The sequence below is a fragment of the Mirounga angustirostris genome, unplaced genomic scaffold, assembly GCF_029215605.1.
Source record: "Mirounga angustirostris isolate CCGP_5_RB_7025 unplaced genomic scaffold, mMirAng1.0.hap1 SCAF_5, whole genome shotgun sequence".
Taxonomy (NCBI): domain Eukaryota; kingdom Metazoa; phylum Chordata; class Mammalia; order Carnivora; family Phocidae; genus Mirounga; species Mirounga angustirostris.
Window position 1 is genome coordinate 77,927,129 of NW_026991713.1, and position 20,630 is coordinate 77,947,758.

The following is a 20,630-nucleotide window of genomic DNA, read 5'->3' on the forward strand; positions in this document are numbered from 1 at the left end:
CAGTAGCTTTGAGAAACTTACAAAACTTCAATAACAGAAACAAGATTAGCAGATCAGGTTAAAATAGTTCCTTCAATTACAACTTTAGCTACTTCCTAAACAATATCCTGACTGAAAGCTACTTCTAATGGCAGAACTCTGGAGAAATAATATGATTACAGTAAAATTTACATTTAAATAGATACACAGACATACACAAAATTAAGTAAGAATACTGTGATGGTCATCTGATGTGTAACCTGGATGGGCTGTAGTCACCAGCTTTTCTTTTTTTTTTTTTTTTTAAGATTTTTTTATTTATTTGCAAGAGAGAGAATGAGAAACAGAGAGCATGAGAGGGAGGAGGGTCAGAGGGAGAGGCAGGCTCCCAAGGAGCAGGGAGCCCGATGCAGGACTCGATCCCGGGACTCCAGGATCATGACCTGAGCCCAAGGCAGTCGCTTAACCAACTGAGCCACCCAGGCGCCCAGTCACCAGCTTTTCAATGCAACACTAATCCAGGTCTTGCTGTGAAGGTATTTTGTATGATTAAAGCTCATAATCCATTGGTTTTCAGTAAGGAAGATCATGCTAGATAATCTGTGTGGGCCTGATTCAATTGTTGAAAGGCCTTAAAAGCAGAGCTGAGGTTTTTACTTGAAGAAATTCTGCCTTGACCTGCAGCTTCAAACTGTGCCTGACAGTTTGAACCTGGCCTTCCTGATGGCCTACCTTATGGATTTCAGACTTGTCTAGCCAGCCCCCCAAATTGTATAAACCAATTACCTACAATATCTCTTGATATATATCTACTACTGGTTCTGCTTCTCTGGTTGAACGATGGGTGTTACAAATACCATGTCCACATAATATATAATACTCAAATATTTCCCAAAAGTGCTTAATGGGTATAAAAACCTTTCAGTTGATTTGGACCAACCAGACTATTGCCAACAATCATCCAATGCTTTTAAACCCTTTCTTGAACAAAGTAATGAATAAATGAAAATACAAACACAGATGGAAAAATGGGCTGTACAAATCTCCCAACTTAAACAGAAAGCCATATTGCATAGAATATCTTAAAGGTTTTGTGACTCTTCAATCATTAATTGGCAATTGTTTTTAATAGAAAGATGCTTATAAAGAGGTATAAGTCATTAACCTATTTATATGTTCTACTAATCCAATACCCCAACAATCATAATTATAGACATCTAGATTATAAAAAGAATTCTATATTATCTATTACCCATCCAACATAAATCACATTTAGAATAAAACAGAATATAATTACCTTATAAACAGAATGTCTTTATAGACGATTTCTGTTTGTGAAAGCAGTGTTTCAGTGTGAATTAAATCATAAAACACACAGCCAGATGCTAATTTCAAATGAGAGATGTGTATAAGGACAAAGGACCTACTAGAAATAGCCAAGGGAGCAGAAAAATGGGTAAGTAATAGAGAAAAATTATTTAAAATGTTTTTTCTTCACACATAAGATGTAAGAAAAAGAATGCTTTCTGAACCTCTCTAAAATTCTGTCCCTTATATTACATTCAATTATATAAGATTATCAAAATGTCCTACTAAGATCTTCTAGTATTATCAACATGCTAAGAGCATGACTCTTGGCTTAAAAAGGTCAAATCCTAGAAAAAAAGAGTTACATACTTTCTGTTCTTGTTGTGTACACTGATTTTTTAAAGGTGACGACCTGCTTATATCACAATGCTTTCTGAGACAAATTTTTTTTTTTTAAGAACTAAATATGTTTGGAGATTTACTATCTTCAAAGCACTTATTTGCATTCCCTCTGTTTATATTCCAAAAAAAAAAAAACAAAAACAAAAACAAAAACCCTAATGTAGCAGGTAGATAAAAATAAGCTCTATAAGGAAAGATATGATGTACCATATTTTAGGCTAAGCCTAATTTTTTAGACTAACATGAATGATTCAAGACTATATATACATATATTTAGACAAAGAGAAAATCACTCCAGAGTGTAAGCGTGCATATCATGTGCTAGGCTAGTGAGTATTTGCCTTCTTTAAGTAACAGATAACTCTGAGAGTCTAAAAGGAGCTATGAACTTTTCTTTCAGGAAGATCCATATACTCAGGTACACAGAATTTTGTATATAACTTGATGGGTTTCATACATGCCATATTTAGAAGCTTTTTAAAAAGAAGATTAAAAAAAATAAATAAGACTGTTTCCCATCCTAAAGATCACACTGTAGTGAGGATACATGTAAACAAATTATTATAACATGTAATAGAAGATGTAAAAGATTAAGTATAAGAAGAAAAGGATTATCTCTATCTTTTTTCTTAAGATTTTATTTATTGATTTGAGAGAGGAAGAGAGAGAGAGAGAGCACAAGCAGGCTGAGGGGCAGAGGGAGAGGGAGAAACAGACTCACTGCTGAGCAGGGAGCCCGATGCGGGGCTTGATCCCAGGACCCTGGGATCATGAACTGAGCCGAAGGCAGACTCTTAACTGACTGAGCCAGCTAGGCGCCCCTGTCTCTAACTTTATATGAAAGGCTTCACAAAGGACGTGATCCCTAGGTAGACCTAAAATATGACACGTAGTTTGTAAGATAAAGGAAAAGCAAGAGAAGGGGAAAGTTAATATTTATATAGCACCATCTCAGGCATACATACTCATTTAATCTTTAATAGTATTTATTATCATCTTGAATCATGCATATGTACATATAATTAAATAGATTTCATATATATGAATGCATAGCTATACAACATAGATTATATAATATACATGTATATGTGTATGTGTGTGAATTCACACTTAATCTTCAGAATATTTCTTCTGAGCAGGTATGATTACCATTTTACAGATAAGGAAACATGTACTGGAAAGGCTAATTTAACTTGGCCAAGGTCACAGAGCTTCTTACTAGTACTTTCTAGGCAAAGGGAAGAGCTTATGAACACTGTGTGTCAACTACATTAAAAAAAAAAAGGTATGGAGACATGAAACTGCAGAATGTGTTTAAGGGACAGCAAGTTCTACAGCATAACTGAAAAGTAAAAAACTCAAAAGAAGTATGGTGACTGCAGAGGTCCCAGTCAACTGGTTGTAACAAATTTAGAAAAAGAGAGAGACTTAAGAATAACAATTACCTGGCTGGTACACCTGGTTGAATGGTAATTTTATTAAGTGAGAAAAGAAATATTAGAAGAATGCAGGTTTAAAGCAGTAGAAAGGGAGGTAAGTTTTAGTTATGTTGATGTTAAGTTACCTAAGGAACCAGCCTAAGAGACTGACTAAGCACTGTGAGAAAGGCAAAAATTACAACCTATCCATCAAGCCCAGCTCTTTACCACTTCATGGACAGAAACATAAAAGTGTGAACTACTTTCCAGAAGTAAATAATTCATCCAATTTAGATCCTTCCCATCAAGACAAAAAAGACAACTAATTATTTTTGTTACACATTGTGAAGTATGATTGTCTATTTAGTTCACTTTAACCATAAAAGAATCCAGGAAATAAATATACTTCTTTGATTTACACCCAATGAATCCAAAATGACATCAGGTTTCAACTCTAAACAGTACTACCATGACCAACAACAATGCCTTTTCTTTCTGAAGAAATGTAACTCAAAAATTATAAGAATTATATATGTATAATATTCAATCACTATTAAGATATCGAATGTTCTCAAAGATAATGAAGAATATAAATGTATGATTTACATATTTCATGGATGTAAGAAAAGAAGACTTTTAACATAAGCACATTTGACATCATATTTAATTAAGCCATAGCAAATATATTAGTGACAGTACAAGACTTAAGTACATTAAAATAGACAATGTATTTGTAGTAGACACATAGTAATTATCAGAATCCAGCAAATAAGAGCCTATAAGTTTAATTTTTCATGACAGTGTATTTTTACTTTAAATTAAATTAATGAAATCCAGCCACCAAGAAGTAGAATATATAGGTAAAGAGCTTTTTTATTTAAAAAAAAAAAATCCTAAAATTTCTGTTTCCAAAAGTATAAGAGATTAGGTACCTGGCTAACCCATCCACAGAAAGCAAGTAAAAATATAGAGTAATATTTAAAAAAATCAGCTGAGGATCTTGCAAAATAGAAATACTTAGGCAAAAACTAAGTAAACTATGTAACAAAAAGAGATAAGCAAGTTTTTGCCTTGGAGAGTTTTGCCAAGCTTGTAAACCTCAGTTTTGTTCTCCAAGACCTCAACGACACAGGGGACAAAAGTAAAGTTCAGGGCCCACTCAAGGGCCCTCCCCCACAAATCTGGGACCTCAAAAGACTACATTCTCCTGGTAAGAGTGAACTCAAGATAATGTACCCATCCTAGAACACAAGAAAGTTATAACCTGTATCTAACATTGCAATGGATCAGGGAAAGGAGAGAACAGAAGACAAGGGGAAGAAGAGGAAGAAGAGGAGAGGAATGGAATGGAAAAGGAAGAGGAAGAGGAAGGGAAGAAAGATCAAAAGAGAAGGGAAAGAAAAGGGGAAAAATGGTAAAGGAAAAGAAAAGAAAAGGGGGAGGAGGGAAGGGAGAGGAAGAGGAGGATGGCGGAGAGAAAGAGAAAGAAAAAAGAAATTATAAACTCATGGGTAGGTTTTTTTGTTTTTTTGTTTTTTTAAGATTTTATTTATTTATTTGACAGAGAGAGACACAGCGAGAGAGGGAACACAAGCAGGGGGAGTGGGAGAGGGAGAAGCAGGCTTCCCGCAGAGCAGGGAGCCGATGCGGGGCTCGATCCCAGGACCCTGGGATCATGACCTGAGCTGAAGGCAGACGCTTAATGACTGAGCCACCCAGGCGCCCCCTCATGGGTAGGTTTTACACCAGCTTAGACAATGATGAACAAAGAAGTAGTGCAATAAAAGATGTATCTGTAACTGCTCAGACTGTAGCGCAGTCTGGAGACTGTAGATAGTTTCACTAATCAGAACAAGGACAAGCATTTTCAAACAAGTATGTACTGAGAATTTGCCACCAAGGTCCCCCTCCATGGAAAATTCCCAAAGATTAACTTCAAGCAGAAGGAAAGTGATTTGTGATGCAGAGTCTAAGTTGCAAGAAGAAATAAAGAAAAAAATGGTAAATATGTAGATCAATCCAATATACTTTGTCTATATAAAACACTAATGATAATAAAAATGCCTTGTGGAGTTAATATATATATATGCAGAATCTGGGGAATGGATACATGAAAAATACTTGCCAACAATAGTATAATGACCAGAGAGGAAATTACTCAAGTCCAGATGTTCCACTGTCCTTATATTTTTCAAAAGGAGGATAAAGATACTAATTTCCTTCAGGCTTTAGTAAGTTAAGAATGCTCGTTAAAATTTCTAGGGAAACCACCAAAAGAAGCAAAGCAGAGTTCATAATTTCCAACTGGAAGAGCAGGGGAAAAAGGAAATAAGAAAATCAACTCAAAAAGAGTAAAAAAAGAAAAAAGAAGAAACATAAAATGGCAGTACAAATAGAAAGCCAAAACTACAATGCTAGAAAAAAGAACCACATAGAGACATCAGTAATTACATTAAAACATAAAGGGACTAAATATTCCAATTCAAAAACAAGGACTGTAAAAATGGGTAAAAAAAAAAAAACTAGCTTTAAGCTCTTTATGAATGATATATCTAAAAAAACATAAAGATACAAAAAGGTTGAAAAACATAAGAGTAGAATATTTATATCAAACAAAGCGGGTTTGGGGGACAAAACAATTCTGGAGATATAAAAAGATCACTACATAATGATAAAAAGTTCAATACACCAAAAAGATATTGGATATATGAATGCACCTAGTAACATAATCTCAAGATAGACAAAGCAAAAAGTTACACAACCTCAACAAGAAGTTTATAATTCCAACATCATAAGAGACTATAACATTTGTATAATTTAATTTTATATAAAATATGTGTATTCTGCAATTGTCAAAGTAGTATCTATAGAGGTCCGGGACAGCAATGCTTCCTAAACGCTAATGTGCATAATAAGCATCACCGGGGATCTTGTTAAAATGCAGATTCTGGAATGGTAGGTGAGGAGCAGAGCCTGATTCTCTTGTTTTAACAAGCTCCCAAGGGATGTCAATGCTGTTCATCCTCAGATAGCACTCTGCCCCAGAAAAAGTCTCATTAAATTACAAATACTTTGTATTACACTACTTTCTCTAGCCATAAAGCAATCAAGTTAAGAAACAATAATAAAAAAAAAAACTAGAAAACCCCCATGCTTAGAAAATACTTTTTTTTTTTAAAGATTTTTTTTTTTTTTTTGAGAGAGAGAATGAGAGAGAGAGCATGAGAGGGGGGAGGGCCAGAGGGAGAAGCAGACTCCCTGCTGAGCAGGGAGCCCGATGCGGGACTCGATCCAGGGACTCGATCTAGGGACTCCAGGATCATGACCTGAGCCGAAGGCAGTCGCTTAACCAACTGAGCCACCCAGGCGCCCCGAAAATAAATACTTTTAAAGTAACTGAAGGATCTGTTCATTCTGAATATTAGAAAACATTCATAATTGAAGGATTTTTTTAAATATCGAAATTGGCAAGATGTAGCTAAAGTAATAATCAGAGGGGAAATTATAGTCTTGAATGTTAATATTTGAAAAGAAAGGTTAAAATTAATGAGACAAGCATCAAATATTTAGAAATTAGGAAAAACAGAAGAATAAACCCAACAAAACAGAGCAAAGAAAATGATCATAAAAGAAATTAATACACCAGAAAAAAATATAAAATAAATATAAAATTCAGACGGTTGACATTGCCATAAGTTAACACTTAAAACAGCAAGATGGGGTGCCTGGGTGGCTCAGTAGGTTAAGCATCCAACTCTTGATTTCTGCTCAGGTCACGATCTCAGGGTTGGGAGATCCAGCCCCATGTTGGGCTCCTTCCTGAGTGTGGAGTCTGCTTAAGATTCTCTCTCCCTCTGCCCCTCCTTACCTCCCTATCCTCCCCACCACCACCACCCCCGCCCATCCACTCATGCAGACATGCTCTCTCTCTCAAAAAAAAAAAAAAAGCTCTTTCCATCTCCCACTTCTCTGCTTCAAAGCTTTCATGTTTCAGATAGGCCTTGCCTCCCTAAACATTATAATTATAAAGCCTTTGCCCCATTGACCCCTATTTGGACTCAGGCAGTAGTGTGACATCCTTCCTGCCTATAAGGCAGTACCCACCTCACTCTCTCTGTTCCCACTATTCTAACACCATGTATCTACCCTCAAAAAATATTCCAGTTATGATTAATTATCTGTAATTATTTAATTTTTGTGACCTTGCTAGCTTGTAAGATTCAGGAAGGCAGACATCTAATATGTTGAGTTTAGCTAAGTCACGCCGTGATTTCTGCCTGGGCATCCATTTTGTTTGGTGACATGGCCTGAAGGGACCTTAAACTGACACTAGCCCTCACAGACAACCCAACTCCCTGGAGAACAGCCCACAGAGTCACCAGCAAATCTAAGTTCTTCATATGACTTCTCCAACATCCCATATGATCAATAGTCTGTCCTGCTTCTCAGGGCCTTCCCTATGCACTCCTTAGATAAGACCCCCTCTGGAGCTTTACCAAAATCCTGCTATTTTGGTTTGAACTGACCAATCCAGGCTTAGCTCAGGAACTCAAGAGCAGTCCTCCCACAAACCCTAAGAAAGACATGTGCCCCAGATCCTACCATGATATCTATCTGCACTCTGCCTTGATCTTCCTGGGTAGCCTCCAGAGGCAGGCCCTGATCTTCCTCCACGACTTGGGAGTAAAAAACTTCTCTATTTTTTTTTTTTAAGATTTTATTTATTTATTTGACAGAGAGACAAAGCACAAGCAGGGGGAGAGGAGAGGAAGAGGGAGAGAAGCAGACTCTCCACTGAGCAGGAAACCTGATGTCAGGTTTGATCCCAGGACCCTGGGATCATGACCTGAGTCAAAGGCAGACGCTTAACCGACTGAGCCACCTAGGTGCCCCAAAAACTTCTCTATTTCAACTCTTTTGTGGTCTATTGTTGAACTACAACTCATCTGTACTCCATTTAAAAAATGTTAATTTAATAAAGTCATAGAATTGTCTATTTTGTTTGTTCTCCATTGTTTCTCCCTCTATTTGGTACACAATAAATACTTACTGAATAGGGGGAAAAAATGAGTGAAAAAAAGGTAGAAAGTAAATAGTCTTATCCCTTACCTTCAAACAGGATTAAAATCTATGAAAAGCTTGTCTATCTTTTCAAATTTAGGGGAAATAAAATTCACAAATTTTGGGCGCCTGGGCGGCTCAGTCGTTAAGCGTCTGCCTTCAGCTCAGGTCATGATCCCAGGGTCCTGGGATCGAGTCCCACATCGGGCTCCCTGCTTGGTGGGAAGCCTGCCCTCCCTCTCCCACTCCCGCTGCTTGTGTTCCTGCTCTCGCTATCTCTGTCTCTGTCAAATAAATAAATAAAATCATTAAAAAAAAAATTCACAAATTTTATCAAACATTTTCCACCAAAGTACTTGTGTTTAGATCGTAAGAACCAAGGATTTATAGTACTTTAATATTGCTCCCTTAGGAACCTAATGGATTGACAAGTTCAATAAATGTTTATTTACTAGACAAATGAACAATTCTATTAGCAAAAATCTCCTCATGGAGCACCTGGGTGGCTCAGTCAGTGAAGCATCCTACTCTTGATTTCAGCCTAGGTCGTGATCTTAGGGTCTTGGGATCAGCCCTTCACTGGGCTCTGTGCTCAGCCCAGAGTCTGCTTGAGTTTCTCTTTACCTCTCCCTCTGTCCCTCCACCCCAAGCTCACATGCTCTCTCTTTCTAAAATAAATAAATAAATCTTAAAAAAAATTCCTTATGTTCTAATTGCTGCATGTTCACAACAATTTTAAGGGAATGGCTGAGAAAGAAAAACAACTGATTTATTGGCTAAAATGTTCCTTAATAACCAAACTGCATATAACATTTGATTACAGCATTTTGTTACCTCTTTTGTGTCAGCCAAATTGAATTAAAATTTCTGTCCAAGTTAGTTGAATCACCTCTTAGCCCCTTTCCTTTATTCTGATTTTAGACTTGACAGATACAAAATGATCAAAATAGCCATGCTGACCTGACTTTCTATGGTCAAAATTACTATAGGACTAAGATTAAGTAAAACTTTCACTATCTATTCACAGTTCTAAAGTATATCCCTAATCTTTGTGTCCCACTTTCTAACTACTTTAAGCAGTCTGTGTTGTTTATTCTAAAATCACTTGGCCATTATTAAAGGTCCATTATCCAAAACCATCCATCTAAAGAGGTACACAATAAAACTAGGCTTTATCACATTCAATTCAAGAAAGCAAACCTCAAAAGATTTTCAATTTTAACTTAAATGAAGAAAATTTTCACAATGAAATTATTAAAAATGATTTTGTCTTCACCTCAGCAATGCTTTCAGAGTAAAGAAAAATTTTAATACACACTGCTACAAGCCAAGAGAATAATGTAAATTAATTACAGAACTCAAGGTTGGATTAATAAAGACTTTGATTAGGCACAACAGCAATGACCAAATTGTGCAGGATTTTGTAACTGCGATTAGTTTACATGACTTACTCAAAAGAATATCCTAATAATAAGTACAACTTTTAGTATTCAATGTGGAGATTACAACAAAATATTCACAGGAATATCCTAATAGTCAAAATTATACTTCCAAAATTTTAGTCAAATGTTCTATATTTTGATATTCAGGAATACATAAAAATGAAAAAATCTCAAACACTTCTAAACTTTAAAATGAAATTCCAGAATAACCAACACTTACTGAGTACTCACTGTGCCCTCACCCTCTGGGTGTCACTCAAAGAAAGGGGGAAAGGGAGTAAGAATGGTTGCAGGGGGAAAAGCTGCTGAAGTCATCTAGAAAAGACATGATGGTGGCTCTGATGGGGGTAGTAACAAGGGAAGTAGACAGAAGTGAAAAGATCCCCCTGTTTGACAAGACTTGGAACCTACAGAATTGGCTGACGGATGGGTCATGGAGTAGAGAACCACAAGGAGGGAACAGGAGCAGAAAAGGATCAGAAGACTCAAAAATCTCATGAAATGATGATACTCCCCAAAGAGGAAACACCAGGAAAGCAGTGTCTGCAGAAAAGAACAGCACTGAGAGTTAGAGACACCATTTGAGGAATCAAATACCCAACCTTCAAAACAAAGAAAGAAAGGCCAGGAAACTCAACCTGACTGAGCAAAAGGTACAAGCTGATTTAAAATCTTCATTAGCGACAACAGTGTTCATTAGAAACACCAGTCCAGAGACATCAAACCAAGTGTGTACAGTGCAATTCAGAAACTTTGGCTATGCTGGTTCTACTGTCCTGTCAGTCTCATATCCTGCAAGCCCCATCTCTCTGGCCACTTGAGAATTCCCAAAGTAGAAGAACTTATTGTTGGCAGCTACAGCTACGCCTAGGAGTCCAAAACAAGAATCTAGGAGTAAAGGGAAAGAGGGGGAGAGGGAGTAGTGATATAGGCAGTTTTATTAGCTTCAGATCTGGCCTTGGCCTCTCACCTCCGTACCAGAGACTTGAGGTCAAACTGAAATTTACCCTAGTCTCTCACTGCACTATTCATCCATAGCCCCTATACCTAAGGTCTACTCCCTGCTCCCTATCCCATGCCATCCTAACTGAGTGAACAGGACGACGACTGCCTCCCTTTAGAAGATTCAGACATGGGGCTCACTCTGAATCAGACCTAACCCTGGCTTTCTAGCCAAAACACGGAGCCCCCATTCTCATGAAGAATAAGAATTACAGATTCCAAGGAGGCTGATGCTCTAGATTTCACAGATTCCAGAACTAGGATCAGAAATTATAGAAAACTTTGTCAACTGAGACCCCTTACTGATCCCTTAAAGATACTATAAGGGCAGTACCTATGTTCATGAGATTCTTCAATGTTGTTGTACGTAACTGAAGTTTGTTAATTTTCCAGGTGTTTAAGTGTTCTATTATATAAATATACCCCCAAAATATTAAGCCTTCTACTTTTGATTGACATTTGGGTTGTTTCTAATTTGTAGCTATTCCCATAAACATTATTTTACACATAAAAAATATAATGTGACAACTAAAGAGCATTTCAACCTACCACGCTACCATTAATTTGTCCATAGTCAGCTAAAGATTTCATTTGCAATGTACTCATAAAATTACCATCACCTTCAACATGGCCAATGTTTACTTATGTGTGATCACAGAAATATAAAATTTGACATTATTTAGAGTTAAAGAACAAGTATGCTCTATGATTATATTAGTAGTAAACAATGTGTTAATTTTAAATAACCTTCCCATTGAGTCACAGAAACAATATAAATTACCACCTACATTAAAATAGCTTTCCTAAAAATACATACAAGAATATTCACTGCATCTCTTTTTCTGAATTTGTGTCAGGATCTCTCTCCAGAAACAATCCTAAATATGGAAACACAGTACAGCATGCGAATCTTTCAAGCTTCCAAACACCTCAATAAATGGATACTTCTACAAGTCTCACTAAAATATTAAATGAGAATGTCAAAAGTAAAACAATGGGAAAAGCCCAGGAGGAAAAAAAAATATTCACTGCAGGGCTGCTTACAACAGTAAGAAACTGGGAGGAAAATAACTGGTTACATGAATACTGGTACATCCACACAGAAGAGTACTGTGCAAACACTAAAATGAATTAGGAAGATCTCCAAGTTACGGTGGGGAAAAAAAGCAAGAGGTGTTAGTATATATATACAGGATGCGGTCATCTGTGTAAAAAGATGAGGGCACGCTCATGTTTTTGTTCATCTGTACAGTATCTGGAGGGCTACAAAAAAAAATGTAAAACAAATTATATCAGGGGAGTGGGACTACAGGACTGAGATAGAAAAGAAAGTTCCACTGTATAATTTTAATATAATTTCCCATTTCTTTCATGCCTTTATACTACATATGTGTGTGTGCCTGGCTGTCAAAAACAATAGAGTGTATTTTCTGAGACTGAAGAAATATAATTCATAAGGATAGCTAAGTAGAAATTTATAAATTGGCAAAAGAGCACTAAGCAATGATTCCTACTGTTATTGAGCCAAATAGAGCTTAAAAATTTTTTTTGGCTGGGCGCTGGGTGGCTCAGTTGGTTAAGCGACTGCCTTCGGCTCAGGTCATGATCCTGGAGTCCCTGGATTGAGTCCCACATCGGGCTCCCTGCTCAGCAGGGAGTCTGCTTCTCCCTCTGACCCTCCCCCTTCTCATGTGCTCTCTCTCATTCTCTCTCTCAAATAAATAAATAAAATCTTAAAAAAAAAATTTTTTTGGCTAATTCAGGATAATGATAAAGAGTCAGAGTACTATCTTCATTTTATAGAAAAATGATTCGCTGCCAAACCTTCATTTTTCAGTAATATGAGAAAATCCCTACAAAGCTCTATTTAAAAAAATTTTATGTATTCTACAACATCCTAAAAATCAAATCAGTCTTTTTAAAAAGGAAGTTCAGAATTAGAATGCATGAAGAGTGTACCACAAAATATTACAAAATCAGTTTAAATAGTAACTGATAGTAATTAAAATATATAGAAAAAAACAAGTTTCTCTTAAGTATTATAGTACTTCATAGTAACAGTTTTGTTCCAAGTTTATAGCTATTTATAGAACACATGTAATTTATTAGATTAGTACTGTATCACTTGGACTACGCAGTTAAAACCAGGCACCATGATTCACCTAGTAAATGCTACTCATATTACAGAAAAAAAATAAAAAATAAACATGGAACTCAAAATCTGGAAGAACGCTTAGATATCATCTAGTTCTTCAATTTATAGATTAAATAATTGAGCTTCAGAGAAGTTTTACAGCTGGTACCCGTCACTCCACAGTCAGAGTTATTTGACTCTAAACCACACTATAAGCCCAATCTTCAAAGTCATAACAAATATCACTGATATATTCCCTATTATATGCAATTTTTTTTTTAAAGATTTTATTTATTTATTTGAGAGAGAGAGAATGCGAGAGAGCAAGCACATGAGAGGGGGGAGGGTCAGAGGGAGCCCGATGCGGAACTCAATCCAGGGACTCCAGGATCATGACCTGAGCCGAAGGCAGTCGCTTAACCAACTGAGCCACCCAGGCGCCCTCCCTATTATATGCAATTAATGAAGACAGGAACTACCATAAATTACTGAAAATTAATATTACACATATAGTAATAACTCACAGCTTCATAGAAGCTATCACCTTACTTATCATTTATAAAAACTGGTTCTAGAATAAAAGAAAGTGAGTTAATAACCTGGGAGTTAAGAAAAAAATACGGAAAGTAGCAAAAGGAAACTATCTGACAATCATCCATTCAAACAATCTGTATAAAGATACTACAAAATTATTATACTACAATGGAAATCCAGTTTATGTCCTGTCAAAAATGTCTAATGTGGATACAGAGTTGAAGGGATGGGAAGTTTTTAAACATTATCCAACTGTCTATTAAAATAACGAGTATGGGGGCGCCTGGGTGGCTCAGTCGGTTAAGCATCTGCCTTTGGCTCAGGTCATGATCCTAGGGTCCTGGGATCGAGCCCCATATCGGGCTCCCTGCTCAGTGGGAAGCCTGCTTCTCCCTCTCCCACTCCCCCTGCTTGTGTTCCCTCTCTCGCTGTGTCTCTCTCTATCAAATAAATAAAAAAATCTTTAAAATAAATAAATAAATAATAAAATAACGAGTATGTATATAAGTCACTTTCAAATTTTACTCAAAATATAGATCAGACCAATGAATTCAGTTAATGTTTACTATGACTATGTGCAAACCACAGATCAATCTCAAGAAAAATATCACAACAATATTTTCTCAAACAAAAATGTGTGGACTCAGGTTCTGAGCTCTTGTAGATGTGTAACACAGATTCTACTGGAAAAACAGGGTTAGCAAGAAGAGTAATGGGATATTAATAAAATGACCGATTTGTTGTCCTAGGTTTTCCTGGCCAGGAGAATGGAGAATGGAAAAACTGAACCATGAAATCAAAAAGGCATCTGTCTTCCAGGTTTCTCTCTGCCAATGTCTTGAGAAAAATGTTTGAACTTTCCTGTTGGCTTTGTATGCAAATAGCTCCAGATGCAAAGTGAACCACATCTAAGTTATTTGGTTCAACATCTGCTGGTCCAATTCCCATTATTCCTTCTAAAGGGTCGGCTTGTGACAGACAGTTTAGTTTGCCCTCTATATAAGCTGTTTTGAAGGAGCTAATTTGGATTAAAGTATCTATCTAGACCACTTGTTTTTCCCTTTGATGGTCAATGCATTCTAATGTGGTTCTGTGTAGTGCTACAAGTAAGTTAGAAACATATTGGAAAGGACACTATTCAAGGTTTCGCCTCCCACCTCGCCTTCTAGACAATTTATATTTATACAGTTAAAAAGTAAAAAGTGAACAGTCATTTGCCTCTAAAACAGCACCACCCACACTGCACACAATGGCAACGTGACAACACTTTCTGACCTAATATTCTTTTCATGAAACCTCTATCAAATATTTGAAGCTAAAGTTATTGATAAAAGCACTTAACAATATCAACAATGCCATTTCATGAAACATTCAGTCATTTGAGATGACAATTTTCATACGGCATCACTGAAAATGGAAAAGTCCACAGCACATGGCACTTAAGTGTCTGATACACAGTATACTTTCAAACATTTGATACATGAGTGAATTAGTGAATGCATGAACAACAACAAAAAAACTAAAGAATTCATTTAAAGAAATCCCATGGATTCTGAAACTTTGGGTCTGCTACAATCAGAAAACAATCAAAAAACATACTGAACCCAAACTAAGACTAATAGTCTAATGTTCTTAGGACCTGTAAGATCAAGAAAAGAGAAAGTCCTTCCTTCAAAAGGGTACGATAGGGAGGACAAATTGCATTATGGGGTAAAAATGAGGAAAAGAGAAGAAATCAGAGTGTCTATGTTTGTATATCTATATTCTGATATATATATATATATTTGCTTTTATAGGTGCATATGTGTGTGTATCAGAAGATAAGCATTCACTTTGAAAAGGTAGATTCCTAAAAAGTAGAACATTACCAGTCTTATAAAAATTTATAAGATAGTTGAGAATGATTTAAAAAAAAAATCTCAGACTTAGAAAAAGAAAAAACTCTTTTTCTAAAAAATACAGCTCTATGAGTAGCTAACTCAAAAACTTTCTGATATTATATGCTATGCAAAATCTGGAATGATTTTCCTTCAGAATAATATTTAGAAAAATAAATTTAAAAAGTAAGTAAAGGAACTGGGTACTACTATTATTGCTTCTAGACCCTAATATTTTTGAACTAAAATTTAGTCTAACCTCTACTCTCCTCTACTGTTACCTGCTGCCACAAAGTAGGACCAGACAAAATAGCTGTTTTCTCTTTTTCTGCAAATCTCTGACTATTCTTGTTAATCGTTATTTCCAAGTCATTTGTCTGTATTGGGAATGACCGGGAAATTTAACTGAACCCTAGAGAATAGCTTCTTTGCCATCTTTGATTAATTATCTAAGATTTCCAAGATTACTATATTTTTTAAGGCAAGTTTAGGTTTGCCTTCCTCTACCTTGTGATTGAAAGACTATTTAATTACCTCCAAAGAATTAAAAATAATTAAAAAGAGTTACTGTTGTTGAATCACTATATTGTACACCTGAAACTAATAACAGTATATGCTAACAAATTAAATAAAAACTTTTTAAAGATTTTATTTATTTTTTTGACAGAGAGAGACACAGCGAGAGAGGGAACACAAGCAGGGGGAGTGGGAGAAGGAGAATCAGACTCCCCATGGAGCAGGGAGCCCGATGTGGGGCTCGATCCCAGGACCCTGGGATCATGACCTGAGCTGAAGGCAGACGCTTAACAACTGAGCCACCCAGGCACCCCAAATAAAAACTTTTTAAACAGGAGTTACTTCTGATAGCAAATCTGTTCTACTAATCATCAAGAAATAATTACTGAGCATTGCTTATTAACAAGGCACAATGCTGTACTAAGTGCTTAGGATTCACCAAGGTTTAAAACACAGTCTCTACCCACCAAGGTTTAGAATAAAGTAGGCACATAGAGACAGCAGTCATAGTGATAAAATATTTTTAAAAATATAAATTAGTGCACCCATCTTTTGGCAGCATTATTTACAATAGTCAAAGGAAGCAACCCAAGTGTCCATCAATGGATTAATGGATGAAAAACGTGGTCTGTACATATAGTGGAATATTATTCAGGCCTAAAAAAGGACATTCTAACACACGCTACAACATGGATGAGCCTGTGAACATTGTGCCAAGTGAAATAAGCCGTATGATTCTATTTATATGAGTTGTCTAAAATAGACAGAGAATAGAATGGTAGCTGCCAGGGGTTGGGGGTAGGGGCAAATGGGTAGTTATTCTTTAATGTCTACAGAGTTTTAGTTTCACAAGATGAAAACGTTCTGGAGATTGGTTGCACACCAGTGTGAATATGCTTAACAATGCTGAACTAAACACTTAAAAATGGTTAATATGGTAAATTGTGTATGTTATTTTACCACAATTTAAAAAAAAATGGCCAAAGTGCCAAGCAAGTGATGCAGGGAGAAGGGGCAGAGGGAGAGAATCTCAAGCAGACTCCCTGCTGAGCCCAGAGCCAGAGGTGGGGCTGATCTCACAACCCTGAGATCATGACCTGAACTGAAACCAAGAGTTTGACACTTACCCGACTGGGCCACCAAGGCTTTCCTCATTCTTTTTTTTATCTTTAATTACTCTTTCTATAAATACTTATTGAGGACCAACTATAAGCTAGGCACTATCCTCGGCACTGAAGACATAACAAAAGGACAAATAGACATAATGCCTAACCCCACAAAATTCACAGCCTAAACTGCAAGTCAGAAAAGAGACGTGGGAGGGTTCTCTGGGAAGGCTTCCCATAAAAAGGCATATTAAAGCAAAAAACAGCACATAAAACAAATAGGAGTTAGTATGATAAGGGAGCGGGAGAGAGCAGCGGTGGGAAACAAGGTGAGAAATTCCAGGCAAAGGAAACCACGTACATAAATACCTCAAACAAGAATGAGCATCCTAACTATGTCATCCTCTTTCCCACATTTACACCTTTGTTTCATTGCTTTTTCTCCCTTCAAAATCTTTCCCCATTCTCCCATCTCTGCCTATTCAAATCATAAACATCCTTCAAAGCCCAGATCAATAATATATACCCAGCTTCAAGGATAGTACTTGACTCATACGAGGCATGAAATAAACATTTGCTAAACAAATGGATGATGAAATCATCATTCTTCCCCAATCACAAATCTGCTTCATATTACAAGTATGTATGTGCCTGTCCTATCTTCCCTTGAAGTAAAGGACACATTCCCATAGCACCTAATGCATAATGAGCACTGGGAAAATATTTGGAGGCTGAATAACTCTAATGATCTAAAGACTAAGCGGAGCTGCTAAAGAAGGATACTTTCATCTTCTACTTCTGACTTTACAATGATTTGGCAAAACAAAAGGTCTAGAAAATTCAAAATATTACTTATACATGAATTATATTAATATTGAACATTAGGTCTTCCATAAAATATCTCTCATAATGGAATTTATTTTTGCATTTGATTTCTTGGATGGCTAAATTTTAATGTTTAATACTTTTGAATGACCTTCCGGGGGTGGGGGGAACACTTCTAAATTTAAATACTGATGAAGATATTAAATTACTTTAGGATATTTTTAGAATATGAGAATAAGAAGTCTTTTTAATTAACGAACTGGACAGCCTAAAAATATTATTTGGTACTTCATTTTCCTAAAACTAAGATGAATTAGGAAATGTAAATTATACTTTAATTTCATTTAATGTTCATGATATCATATTTGGAATCATGCCTCAAGCCACACTGCAGAATTTGTTATACAATTTATAATATGTTATGAAAAAAACCTAAATTAAATCTGGATCATTCCATTTTTCAGATCAAAGAAGGCCAAGTGCAAAAGTAAAAAGAGGCTTTCAAAGAAAAGGCAAAGTGTTAAATAAGAAAAAAAAAAAATTCTAGTTACTGCATAGTAGTACCTGTAGGAAAAGCAGCCCAAGGAATGGCAGGAGAGGTAGTTTGGGTTTCACCATTTCCACCATCAAAAATCTCTGCAGCCTAGAAAAAAAAGAGGCAAATTTATTTTCAAACATCTAGAAAGTATAAATGCTATTTAAGCAATCAAGCCTTCCAGTCCCACAAGCATATTCTCTGTGATATACCACACATTTTCAAATTCTCCCCAAATACTCAACTTTTTTTCAGTCTTCATAGTTACCACCCCAACCACTACTCCCCACCCCCAGTATGCACGCTCTGTTATTTTTAAGTACAAATCTCCCTTCCTTACTAAAATACATCTCCTGCTAATGAAAATTTTCTTTTGTATATCCTCGATCACATTTTTACTTGAGAACTTTATATCTAAGTACTCTAAACTAAGTATATCTTTTTCATTAATTAGCACAAGACCTAATAGAGATCAATCTAAACAAACAGGATTCATCTATATTCTTCAATAACCTACCACGTGGACTTCCTAGATTCAACATTTAGAAAATTCCTAAAACTGATGTTTTAAATTAACAAGCTTTCCTATTAAACAGTTTTAAAAGTAAGGGACAGTCAATTACTGAATGCTGAGTTTGTAGGTAAGAGTTTTCTCTCTCTTAATTGTCCAGATCACAGCAAAATTATTACTAAGAAAAAGAACCAGAATTTCAATTTGGATTCTGCGTTGAGTTGTCAGCCAAAAAGAAGTCAACTGAGGCAATCTGCCACATAAGCTAAGTGACATAGAATATAGTAACTATTACCTATAAACTATGAAAAATGAACATGGTTTATTTAACCAAGGATGGAGAGCTTCCATATTTCTACAACCAGATATAAAAAGAAAGAACCCTAACAACCAATTAAATTGGAATAATTGGTTAACATTGTAAATATGTAATACTGAAAGGAATAGGCCCATTGACTGTAACATGGAAGTATAATTTTACTCTGAGGAAAACTACTCACTCTATTTTTTTCTGATGTAATAAATCAAACATGGTTTAAGTAAAGAAAACTGTACTAAGTTTAAACCTTCAAATAACTGACAACTTGTAAACAATAAACTAAGATGATATCTGAAACATCTATTATCCTCAAATGAAAAAAATTTTAACAAAATTTTAAGTGTTAATTTCAGTAAAAGATTCAATCACCCAACAAAACCTAAAAGATTAAAGAAAATGCAAAAAACATACAAATGTGCTAAACAAAAACCAGTGTCAGATGAAATGCACAAAACAGGAATGTCCACACTGACAGATATTAAGATCAACGGACAAGAAATGATCCTATTCTTAAAAAATTCACACCACTTTTTCATGATATTCAGAATACTGAATATATACCTAATATCTTGTTTCTCCTATTAACATCATTAATTAAACTCCTTATTTTTAATAAAGAATCTCTAATTCCAAATTAGGTGAAAGTCTTACTAAAAAGGAAAAAAAAAAAAAAATCACAGAGCTCACTTGGTAGTTCCAGGACTTGAGCTCAGGCATCCTGACTCCTAATCCAGAGATTTTCCTGCAAGACTATACTGGCTCCATAAAAATAACTGGGTTACAAAATATTTCAATAAAATGAACACACACTGAAAAGGATTAAGGAAAAGACAGTGCTTCTTCAGCTAACAATTTCCACTTACAAAGCATCCAACTTAAACCTGAGAGAATAATCTAACAACACAAACATACTAATTAGCTCTATAAGCCACCAAAAGGCTATGTATTTAATACACTAAATCAACTCATTACAGGTGTAAACATGAAAATATGTGACAGATCTGCAATACTCATCCTTCATCTCACAAGTATTTCCTAATAGACATGTAGCCCAGCAAAATCGTCAGCTGACAATTTTTAAAACTTCTTTAATGCTTCCACTAGTAGCACTTAATTAAGTCTATTTAAACCATTCCATGGGCATGACCATGCATTCAAATAGTTAGTTTTATCTTTCAAAAAGGATATGTTTCATTTTCCTTGATTTCACTTTTTTATTCCAGTGTTACATTAAAAATGAAGAAATGATCATGAGTACCAACGATAAATAATACATTTTCAAAATAGTATGCTCCATTATAATCCCACAAAGTTAAAGCAATTACATAAGCAAAATAAGGTAATTGCACATACCTCAAAACCACCAAAATCATCATCATCCATTCTTCAAGTGCACCTGAAAAATATCAGAAGACATTGAAACAAGCCCACACACACAGTCATTTATGTCAAAACACTTTTCTGACTTAAATGTATTTGACTTGTAAATTAAAACTATTTCATTTGAGATAAAAAAAAAATCTACTTTTTTTAACTACATGGGTATGCATTTTTTAATGCAAAAAGACTGGGGTTTTTTTTGGCAAAATTAGCAATTTCTGTGACTTTTTCAGCAGCCACGTATTTTGCCATTTTGTGTTGAGATGCCAGGAGTGGAAAAA

At 35.6% G+C, this 20,630-nt stretch overlaps 1 protein-coding gene across 10 annotated transcripts in view; it reads right to left on the reverse strand.

Moving 5' to 3' along the window:
* The window catches only part of CCDC91 (coiled-coil domain containing 91), a 347,484-nt gene that overhangs the window by 261,892 nt on the left and 64,962 nt on the right, over positions 1–20,630 (reverse strand). For all 10 annotated transcript variants that reach the window (XM_064591467.1, XM_045873693.3, XM_064591466.1 and 7 more), the window contains 2 exons: positions 20,323–20,365; positions 18,169–18,247 (listed from right to left, as the gene is read on the reverse strand). In XM_064591467.1, coding sequence (XP_064447537.1) covers positions 18,169–18,247; positions 20,323–20,352 — 109 coding nt within the window. In that variant the 5' untranslated portion in view covers positions 20,353–20,365. The remainder of the gene's footprint in view (positions 1–18,168; positions 18,248–20,322; positions 20,366–20,630) is intronic.